This window comes from Pelodiscus sinensis, chromosome 15 (assembly GCF_049634645.1).
Source record: "Pelodiscus sinensis isolate JC-2024 chromosome 15, ASM4963464v1, whole genome shotgun sequence".
Classification (NCBI taxonomy): domain Eukaryota; kingdom Metazoa; phylum Chordata; order Testudines; family Trionychidae; genus Pelodiscus; species Pelodiscus sinensis.
Window position 1 is genome coordinate 31,226,910 of NC_134725.1, and position 11,792 is coordinate 31,238,701.

Sequence of the window (11,792 nt, forward strand, 5' to 3'; positions counted from 1 at the left end):
CCAGGTTTGTGTATCTTAGGTAGCAGATAGAAATCTCCTGGTCCCACACTACTTTCCACATCCTAATGACTTAACCAACCAACAAACAGTGGAGGTGCTAATTGTTCTTATCAGCCTCTTGTAACCACTTGAAACATCTACTCACAGTAGCTACTCTACACTGCAGGCTTCTTGTACAAGAAGCCTTTTGCGCAAGAGTTTTTGTGCAAAAACTACTTGTGCAAGAGCATGTCCACACCTCAAAGCACATCGCAAAAGTGATGTGCTTTTGCGCAAGAGAGCATCCACACCGTATGGACACTCTTGCACAAGAAAGCTCTGATGGCCATTCTGTGAGTGGCCATCAGGGCAGCTGTGCTTTTTCCCATAGGGGTTTCTTATGCAAGAGAGGTTTTCTCATAGGGCATCTACACTTGCCTTTTTGCGCAATAGCTGTAGCGCAGCAAGGAGTTATGCCTCATAAAAGGAGGTTTACCTACACCAGAGAAGGCCCTCTCTCCTGCTGTTTTATTGTTGATTTACTTGCGCAAAAGCGCATTTGGGGTGTGGACGCCCCATGGGTTTTTGCACAAACAGCTGTTTTGTGCAAAAACCTTGCAGTGTAGACATAGCCTGTCTCTCTTTTTTTTTTTCTTCGCCCCTCCTTTTCTCCTCTCCCCCCTCCTTATTTATTCTTGGAGCTGGACTTCTAATACTCCAGTCATCTGAAGAACTGGGTGGCGCCCACAAAAGCTCATAATACCATCTGCATGTTTTCTTAATCTTTGAAGTGCTTCTAGACTATTTATTGCTTTTAAAGTTTTTCCTGCTACAGACCAACTCAGCTACCACTCTGAAGTTATTTGAAAACATCATTCAATCATTGTCTGACACCCCTGTAATTTCCTGCAACTGAAAACTAAGTTGATAAAAACTGAAAAAGATGCTAAAACTACAAAATATTTGCAGAACTGTGAGCTGCAAATTAAAATAAACCCTAATTAAAATTTTTTTTAATTAGATTCTGCCAAACCTAAATTTGAGACACATCTAATCAAATTCATGGTGTTTCAGATAACTGAAATTCAGAGCTTTGTGGTACTTCAGGTGATTATTTGTTGCTTTTTCAAGAAACAAACAACTGCAGTTCATCTCTGCTTCCAAGATCTTGCCTTTTCTTTTTTACACCAACAAAAATACCCCTGCTCCTGCATTGCAGTAAAAGGCAATCCCTGTGTTTTGAACTACACTGTTTTTTAAAATTCAGAAGAGAGTTAAAGATGAAGGTCTTGGAGCAAAAAAGCAGGCTACACCTTCATCAAAAGTTTGAAGTAAGAAACTTGCCTGGTAGATAATGTGCAGAAATGAGCACATGCTATGAGAAGTGTGCATTAATAATCAAAATCTGGAAAACAGTATTAATACAAGAAAGGTTTTCAAATGTATGCGGTGTTTGTTTCATTAAGTATAATCTGCTTCATTGGATGTGTGTTCGTCTACTCAGAGTGGCTAATCATGGCTGCTGAATTACCTGAATAATGTCAATAACTTGTCCTTCAAGTTACAATCAAAGCACATCAATGAACGGATGGGAGAAGTCAACACTACTTGTTAACTGTGTAGTAGTATTTAATCAATTTTAGTTCCTGGCAGTGATATATGTTTCAGGTGTACTTATATTTTTTTTAAGATTACTGTTATTCTAGAGAAAGTTGGATGGAGGGCAGAATGCAGGTAGAGCTTACTAGACTATAGATTTTATCCAAACTTATGGAATCGGTTGTAGAATTGTTCCATGGTATAATAAACTTCCACTATAATCCTAATACATCGAAGGAAAAATACCAAGTGAGTCCCCCATTAGTGCTATACCAGAATATATCTAAACTTCTGTCTAGCATGTAATGAGTATCTTGTTTTAAAATGAAGTTTGCATTTCTCTCTCTCTCTCTCTCTCAGGTGAGACCATTCAGGGTTTGAGAGTAAATCTCAAAAATGCAATTGAAACTCTGTCTGGTGTTGACTCTTCAGTGGCAGTCTCTTCAGGGGGAGAACTCTTTCTAAGGTTTATCAGTTTAACCTCATTGGAATACTCGGTGAGTTTGTCACCAAATGTAATACTTTAGGGATCAGTGAGGTAACACTTAGTGGTCCCCAACGCGGTGCCCGTGGGCACCGTGGCGCCCACCGGGGCATTTGTGCGCCCACCGAGTGACCAGGGCTGGCCCAAGCCATTCTTGCACCCCAGGCACGCACCGCATGCGCGGTGCCAGCCCCGGGTGCGTGGCACGTGCGCAGCCCTGCCCCTGGGCGCCCAGCAGCTCCAAAAGGTTGGGGACCACTGACTGTTACAGAGTAATCCTGGGCCTTATTTTTTGTTCTTGTTGCTTTTTCCAGGATTATTCAAAGTGTAAAGAAATCATGATTGAACGAGGGGAACTTTTCCTTATGAGAATCTCTCTTTCAAGAACCAAAATTGCAAAACTCTGCCACACATTCATCAAAGATGGTGCTGTAAGTATGAGAGGACCAATTATGCTGTTCTGGGTGTACCATTATTTCTGGTGATGCAAAAAATTGAAAGGTTTTATCATGATCTGTTAGGCAAAACACATTATTTGATGTTGGCTTTCCCAGCTAATGATTTTATTCCTAGGTATCACATTTGCTTATGCTACATATTCAGATCATTTTCTAAAACCCTTTTTCTTTTCCCTCTCTCCACCTTTGTTTCCATACAAACTGATGTTAAGCCAGTGGTCTGGTTCTAAGTGGTTCAGAGCACCCACAAGTACTGGCTTAAATGGAAGTTGTGGGTTCTCAGCCCCTCTGTGTCAGAGCTGCAATAATGAAGTACCCTATAAAGTCCAACTTTCATGATGGCTTAACATTCCATGACTTACAAAAATACAGGAGTTAAATATTGGATAGGTCATCAAAAATATTTACAATCCTTAAAATGTAACATTTTTGTAAGATCTAGGATATAAGCTAAAGTAACTGAAAATAATGTATAGAACACTTGTGCATGATAAATAATTACAGATCATGACAATAACAAATCTTTCCTGAAACTTCTTGTCTTGTTTTATCAGCAAATATTAACTCATGCCTATTCAAGAGTGGTCCTCAGAGTGTTAGAGGCAGCTGCCACGTCAAAGAAGCGTTTCAGTGTTTATATTACTGAATCACAGCCTGATCAAGCAGGGCAAGTATATGTCAAATTTGTCATCTTAATTAGTAAGATACTGTAGAGCTAATGTCCCATTTTAAGAACAGCTTTTACTTATTTCTGAATTATTGAAAGGTAACTATTTCATTGCAAAACATCACATCTCGAGACAGTCTGTTACACCCTTCCAAAGAAAGGTTGTCAACTGGCAATTCTGTGTAATAACTAAACACATTGCATCATCCCCAAACTTTCCAGTTAAGGTATAACAAAGCTTTAAAGGTCAACCACCACTAGGCAACCCATTTTTCTCTAAAGATTGCTTAAAAGGACAGCCAATTGGAAGTATTTTTAAAAATAAGATAGGTGTTTGTAACAATAGTAGAATAAAAATATTTATTAATAATGTGGGGGTTTTCATGTTTTGGGTTTTTTGTTTACAATTAGTTCTCATTAAGATACTATGTCAGTCACCAAAGGATACAATGTAGCATGAAGGAAGTCAGGAAATCAATCAGCAAATCACACATGCTATATATCAACTAATACAACAAACCAGGCAGTGTCATTCCTAATAACTGAAGTATCTGAATTTGGGGCAGATAAAGTGTGATTTTAGCTTTACTAAAGTAACATTTAACAATCTCTTGTATATAACACCAAGCAAATGAAAATATGAGTGTTTAAATATAAACTGTCAGTTTAATCAGATTTGCATGAGTCTTTTACTTTATATAGTTACAGTAACTAACTATGATTTCTAAACAGTCTTTAGAGGGGACTCCCTGTATAGTGTCAGTTTCACTATTTCCTGGATCGTTTGTTTCTCCTTTATTTTCATGAGTTTTTCACACAACATGGAGAAACCAAAAAAAAGTGATGGCAAAAGCAGTTACTAGTAGAGAGCTGAAGCCATGTATGTTCTATCATCAGATTTCATTCATATATACCTCAAAGTTAGTTGTATCGCATCTATGAATTTCACTGACATCTTTCAATAAAGTTTTTAAAACTGCATAAACATTATTTTAAATAGGCAAAAAATGGCAAAGGCCCTTAGCAAGCTCAACGTTCCTGTGACTGTGATTCTAGATGCTGCAGTAGGGTAAGTATATTCATAACATTCTTGAATGCTATCAAGCCTTTCATTGTCCTTCTGGTTTTCATTTGTACTGTAGTATACACAAACTTCCAAAAAGTTTGTTTAAATTGAATGGTTAGTTCTACTAATTTAACTTTTTACTGTAGTATCAATTGGCATTGCCACTGAACAAGCAAATCTTTTGACATAGTTAAGATGAAGTGACTGCCATAAATCAACTGAAGTATTTGATAAGTTTAACTGTCTTTTCAATCTAATATCTGAACATTGTCATAGAACACTAGAACTGGAAAGGACCTCGAGAGGTCATCAAGTCCAGTGCCCTGCCCTCACGGCAAGACCACCATCTAGATCAGTGGTTCCCAAACTTTTTGGCATCATGCCCCCTTTTAGATTTGAGGAAACCCCCACCCCTCAAAAAATAGCAACAAAACTTATTGAGCCAGAAAAAAAAAACCAAAACTATCCTCCCCCTGCAGTAGGGAACCTGCACTGGCACTTCAACTCCTCTTTCTCCTCCCCCCCAGCAAGGTTGGAGTGCCTGCTACAAGGGGGCAGCCATCCTCTCAGACCAGATCCGGCTTGCAGGAGAAGGAAGTGGCTCCGCATACTGCCACTTCTCCTCTCCCCAGATGGGGGAAACAATAACAGCAGGAAACCGCTCAACTGGAGGCTTTCCTGCTGCTCCCAGTGGCCAGAATCACGGCCAATGGGAGCAGCAGCAGGTGGTGCCTGGGAGCAGTGAGAGGATGAAGCCAGGTAAGCCCCACACCCCACTCATGTCTGGACCCCACACCCGTATCACCTCCATGCACCACTTCGCTTCCCGCCAAGACTCCTCACCCCTGCAAGTTTGGAACACCAGCCTGGAGGCTTTCCTGCTGCTCCAATTGCCTTCACCATCATATTCATGCACTTCCCTTCCTGCCAAGACTCCTCACCCCCACCTGCCCAGATCCCTCCCACACTAATCCTTCCTCTCATACATCTCCTCCCACCCTCAGCCTGCTCCTGTCCCCTATCTCCCAGCACCTCCTGGAATCATTTTGTCATCATGGATGGTGGTTGCTTAGTGGTCTACAGGAAGGTCTGCATTGAGCAGGGGGGGCAGTGGTCCAAAAAGTTTGAGAACCATTGAGCTAAGGCTCCATTTAATGTCAGATTCTTTATGTATACACAAGAACAGCTACTTTGAGTCTTAAATGCTTATGGATGGATCAGGGATGGTGTCCCCAGCCTCTGTTTGCCAGAAGCTGGGAATGGAGGACAGGATACTGGACTAGATTGACCTTTTCTCTAACCAAGTAGAGCTGTTCTTATGAATAGAGCATTAATAAAAAAATAATTTTCTATCCTATACAAAATGCCTGAGTGGTAGTTGTCAAGAAGATACACACTGGAGATGTGAAAGGTTAACCAGTTTACTGGAATCGGTAAACATCACCCGCTGCAGGCAGGGGATTGCTCCAGTCCCAGAAGGCCCAGTGCAAATAGGGGTGCTCCAGCCCAGCCGGAGCAGCCCTGTCTCTGGCAGGTCCGGACGCATTGCATGCATGGCTGCTCCAGCTGGACTGGAACACGCCCTCCCGCCCCCTTCCCCAGGCCCCTTTTTAATCGGTTCAACAACAGATTTAACCAGTCAACAAATTAAACAGGATTTTACATCCCTAATACCCACCATTCTAACTTGCTGTATTTTAAATGGTAGAGTTTTCTGACCAGATAATTATTAAAGAATTGAAAATATTTAACTTCTTATGGGCATTAGTAGGTGTTGCATTTCGTTCATGTATCAAGACCTATGGTATCTGCTTGGATGAGAAATACAAAGTATCTTCTTTCTAGTAGTATTTTTCCATGAAGGAGAAACAGATGTGAAGGGCATCAAAAGAAGGGAAAACCATAGATTAAAGGCATTTGGAATTCTTTAAATTTTAGTTGTGAATATCTTTAAATGGGAAACTAAAATGCACTATTTTGAAGGTGTGTATATCTGATTACTAGTAAACTTTAACCAAAATATCCTCAGCAACTTTTGAGCTCAGTGCCTCAACTATATTTGGAGAAGCATTAGTTAGTAGTTATTCTGAGGACGACAAGGAAGGATAATTCCAAGAACTTATATGAACAGGATGCATTTATATCTAGAGAATTACAAGAATGACTGGACTACTATAAAAGCAAAATTATAATGAGGTATTAACAGCATTGTGGTTTAAATCACTTCTAGTATGCCTCCACATAATTTAACTTTTTATAAAACAGCTACATCATGGAAAAAGTGAATCTGGTAATAGTTGGAGCTGAAGGTGTGGTTGAAAGCGGAGGAATTATTAACAAGGTAAGAGGTGGTGAATTGAATTCCTCATATTGAGAACAGACTGGGTGGGTGTGTGATGGATGTTGAAAATGAGTGATATTTGCATTGTATTGCTAGTACATTTTTGCTCGCTATGGCTTATTGGGCTCCTTCTAGATAATGCTGGGGGGGGAGGGGGGAGATGTTCAGGAAACAACCATTGCTGCTGCTAATTATTTGTGGATTTCCCTTATGCAATAGTGTTGTAATTTAGACTTTTACACTAAATTGCCAATTTCCATGACACATTGTAATTGGATAGTATTCATGGTTACAATATGAAAACTTAAGTTAATCAATTTTGATTCAGAGCCCTATGAGTTTCAGGCTTATCATTGTCCATCAATAAATCTAAGTTGGAGAAACTTTTGGGAAAGGAAGAGCCTATGTAAGAAGGATGGGCTTCACTTAAACCAAAATCGAACATGATAGCTGGCAATTAAAAAGGTTGTAGAGCAGTTTTTTAAACTAAGAGCTAGGAGAAAGCTGACTGGAGTGGAGGAGCGCATGGATTGAACAGAAACATCCCTTAGGGAAGGATCACAGCCCCAGTGAAAGGTCTATGTCCTAGTAAAGAGAAGAGGATAGAAGATAAAATATGGGTAACAGCTGATTAAATGAAAAAAATCTCATTAAATCACAGCAGTAATGGCACACAGCTAAATAGGGACAAACTTTTAAAATGCTTATATACAAATGCTAGAAGTCTACATAATATGTTTGAACTAGGTACCTCGTATTGAAGGGAGATAATGATATTATAGGCATCAGAAACTTGGTGAATGAGGGTAATCCAATGGGACATAGTAATGCCAAAGTATAAATATATTGGAGGGAAAGAACAGATCAAGCTGGTGGGGCAGTGGCAATTTATGTGAAAGGAAACATAGAATCAAATAAAGTACAAATCTTGAATGAATCAAACTGTTCCATTGATTCTTTGTGGATAGTAATCCCATGTTCTAATAATATGGATATAGCAGTAAAGGTGTATTACCAAGCACCAGGCCAGGATAGAGATAGTGAATGTGAAATACTAAAGAAGAGCAGAGAGGCTATAAAAATAAAAATGGGTATTTCAACTATTCCCATAATGACTCTGTACAGGTGACCCCAGAATGGGATGCAAAGAAAGTTTGACACCTTAAGTGACTGCTGCTTGGAGCAGCTGGCTCTGGAACCCATATGAGACAAGGCAATTCTTGATTTAGTGCTAACTGGAATTCAGGATCTGGTCCAAGAGGTAACCATAGCTGGACCACTTGGAAATACTTACTATAATTAATTTTAACATCCCTGTGGTAGGAAAAACAATACAGCAGCCCAACAATGTGGCATTTAATTTCAGAAAGGGGAACTACAGAAAAATGAGGAATTTGAAGAACAGCTATCCAAAAATTCAAAAAGTAAAAAAACAAAACAAAACACCCACTATTAAGTACATTAGAAATAGGAAGCCGGCTAATCAATCAATGGTCCCCCTGGACTATCAGGGTGCTAATGGAGCACTCGTGGACAATAAGGTCACTATGGAGAAACAATGATTTATTTTCATCAGTCTTCTCGGCTGATGATGTTATAGAGAGCCCCAAACTTGAGTCATCCTTTTTAGGTGACATATCTGAAGAATTGTCTCAGATCAAGATGTCAAAGCAGTATTTGGAACAAAATGATAAACTTAACAGTAATAGGTCACCAAATCCAGATGGCATTCACCCAAGAGTTCTGAAAACTCAAATGTGAAATTGAATAACTATTAATTATGGTTTGTAACCTATCCTTTAAATCATCTTCTGTACCAAATAACTGGAAGGTAACTGTGTGATGCAAATCTTTAAAAAGGGTGATCCTGGCAATTACAGATCAGTAAGTGTAAATTCAGTACCAGGTACATTGGTTGAAACTATAATAAAGAACAGAATTGTCAGATACATAGGTGAGCATAACTGTTGGGGAAAAGTCAAAATTGTTTCTGTAAAGGGAAATAATGTTCACCAATCTACTAGAGTTCTTTGAGGGTGTCAACAAGCATGTGTACTAGGGGGATCCAATATATATAGCGTACTTAGATTTCTAGAAGACCATTGACAAGGTTCCTCACCAAAGGCTGTTAAGCAAAGTAAGCTGTCATGGGATAACAGGGAAGGTCTTCTCATGGATTGATAACTGGTCAAAAAGGTAGGAATAAATGAATGTGGCACTGGACCAATCCTATTCAACATTCATACATGATCTGGAGAATGGGGTAAACAGTGAGGTGGCAAAATTTATAGATAATACAAAATAGTTTAAGATAGTTGAGTCCTCAGCAGATTAAGAGCTTCAAAAGGATTGCATAAAACTAGACAATTGGGCAACAAAATGGTAAATGAATTTTAATGCTGATGAATACAAAGTAATACATATTGAAAAACAATCCCAACTATATGTATAAAATGATGGGGACTAAATTAGCTGGTACCACTTGAGAGGAATCTTGACTCTCTGTGGATAGTTCTCTGAAAACATCCAGTCAATGGGCAGCAATAGTCAAAACAAACAATGTTAGGAATAATTTTAAAAGAGAGAGGCTACGTCTAGACTGGCCCCTTCTTCGGAAGAGGCATGCTAATTTCTAACTTTGGAATAGGGAAATCCGCGGGGGATTTAAATATCCCCGCGGGATTTAAATAAACATGGCCGTCGCTTTTTTTTTCCCCGAGAGCGTCCAGACTGGCACGATCCTCCGGAATAAAGCCCTTTTCCGGAGGATCGCGCCAGTCTGGACGCTCTCGGGAAAAAAAAGCGGCGGCCATGTTTATTTAAATCCCGCAGGAGATATTTAATTCCCCCGCGGATTTCCCTATTCCAAAGTTAGAAATTAGCATGCCTCTTCTGAAGAAGGGGCCAGTCTAGACATAACCATAGAGGAAAAACCACAAGAGAATATCTTATTGCCTCTATATAAATCCATGGTACACCCACATCTTGAATACTGTATGGAGATGTGGTTACCTTATCTCAAAAAGATATAAACTTTTTCCAATGCCAATATAAAAGGGCAAAAAAAATTATTAGGGGTTTGGAATGGTTGCCACATAAGGAGAGACTAGTAAGACTAGGACTTTTCATCTTGGAAAAGAGACAACAAAGGGAGGGGGTCAGGCTAGATGTCTATAAAACTATGAATGGTGTGGAGAAAGTAAATAAGGAAAAGTTATGTACTTGTTCCCACAACACAAGAAATAGAGGTCACCAAATGAAATAAATAGGAGCAAGTTTAAAAATAAACAAAAGGAAGTATTTCTTCACACAATGTACAGTCAACCCATGGAACTCCCTACCAGAAGGCCAAGAATATAACAGGATTCCAAAAAAGTTCTAGATAAATTCAAGGAAGATAGGTCCATCAATGGCTAATAGCCAGGATGAGCAGGAGTGGTGTCCCTATCTCTGTCAGAAGCTAGGAATGGATGACAGGGGAGGGCTCACTTGATGGTTACTTATTCTGTTCATTTCCTCTGGAGTAGCTGGCACTGGCCACTATCAGAAGACAAGTTACTACACTAGATGGACCTTTGGTCTGACTAAGGCTACATCTAGACTACATGGCTCCATCGCTTCTTTGACTATGCCAAATAAACTATCTTACATGGCTCTGTCAATGGAGCCATGTAGTCTAGACATAGCCTAATTATGACTGTTCTTATGTAGTTAAGCAAAATAAATTCATTGCCTTATCTACTTTAAAAAAATGTGTTTGAAATCTTCATATTGATATGTGAAGTAGAACAGTATACAAAGTAGCTAAGAGCTGGTAGGTAGAAGACTTTTTTTTTTTTTTTGGCTTAAAAGAGTGTATTACGTATGAAACCTGGTTAGAATAAACAAGTATGTAACTTTCCTGACCTGAAACACACTGGCAGGTAGTACTCTCTCAGAATGCAGAGTGGAAGTCAGGACTCTTGGCTTCTGCTGCCTTTTGTACAACTGCTTCCTCTGTTCATCAGTCACCTGATTTGTGAAATGAGGATACTTACCTACATCACAGGTGTGCTGTGACTTGTAATAGTCCACACGTAAAACGCTCTGTTTCTTAAGCTTGTTTTCTACAAATAATTCTGGTCTTTTCAGAGGTGCTTTTAGTTCAGGTGTTAAATACATTTGAAGAGTATTGGTTGGAGCCTTGCAAGTTTACTGTCATTCTAGCACTAACACTGTTTTCCATCTAAATTGTCTCCACAGATTGGTACAAATCAAATGGCCGTGTGCGCTAAAGCTCAGAATAAACCGTTTTATGTGGTAGCAGAAAGCTTTAAGTTTGTAAGACTCTTCCCTCTAAATCAACAGGATGTCCCAGATAAGTTTAAGGTAAGGGAAATCCAGAATACTTTCTAATCTGCAAAGGTGAATGTAAATTGGTTCTATGAGCAAGTAGTACTATTAAATTAAGACCTTAGCTGTGAATTTACAATTAACTGAAAACATAATTTAAATTTTTTATCCAGGATGAACCAAAGCCACGCCTGACCTGTAACAACACAATATAGTTTAAAAAGAAGTGTTCACCAATTTGGACTCCCTCACCACTTGCTCATTTTATTATTTTGTATTACTGAAAAGCATTTCATCCATGTATCCTAAACCAAACTGCCAGAAACAGCAGTGCTTCTCCTAATTGCTGCCACCATATTGTTCCTGAAACAGCTCAGTACAAAAAGATATTGACAGTAAAATGGCTGTATCAAGGGAAACTTTTCAGAACTATAAACCTCATGTCCTGCCACTTCATCATCTACATTAGTAATAGGTGGCACCAATCTGTGCTTTGATTAGATCAGTGGGTAGTATCAGCTACAGCTAATGTCCATAAAGTTTGATTGAGGCCATTGTTATTTGAGCTTTAAAAAAAAAAAAAAAAGATTAGGGCATATCATTTTGTGATAGCTAATGGTTTTCTTCTCCCCCAGTACAAAGCAGACACCCTGAAAAAAAACGGAAGTCTAACTGAGGAGCATCCCTGGATTGACTACACTTCACCATCACTAATTACATTGCTGTTTACAGACCTAGGTGTGTTAACTCCATCAGCTGTCAGTGATGAACTTATTAAACTTTATTTGTAATGGAGCAGAATCACTGAACATTATGCTCTGTTATTCAATGGCCATCCTTCATATTTGCAGTTTGATACATATATA

At 39.1% G+C, this 11,792-nt stretch overlaps 1 protein-coding gene across 2 annotated transcripts in view; it reads left to right on the top strand.

Moving 5' to 3' along the window:
- The window catches only part of EIF2B1 (eukaryotic translation initiation factor 2B subunit alpha), a 14,762-nt gene extending 3,029 nt beyond the window's left edge, over positions 1 to 11,733 (top strand). For both annotated transcript variants that reach the window (XM_075898528.1, XM_075898529.1), the window contains 7 exons: positions 1,939 to 2,075; positions 2,377 to 2,493; positions 3,075 to 3,187; positions 4,188 to 4,256; positions 6,519 to 6,594; positions 10,837 to 10,962; positions 11,562 to 11,733. In XM_075898528.1, the coding sequence (XP_075754643.1) occupies positions 1,939 to 2,075; positions 2,377 to 2,493; positions 3,075 to 3,187; positions 4,188 to 4,256; positions 6,519 to 6,594; positions 10,837 to 10,962; positions 11,562 to 11,717 (794 nt within the window). In that variant the 3' untranslated portion in view covers positions 11,718 to 11,733. The remainder of the gene's footprint in view (positions 1 to 1,938; positions 2,076 to 2,376; positions 2,494 to 3,074; positions 3,188 to 4,187; positions 4,257 to 6,518; positions 6,595 to 10,836; positions 10,963 to 11,561) is intronic.
- Positions 11,734 to 11,792: the final 59 nt, after the last annotated feature.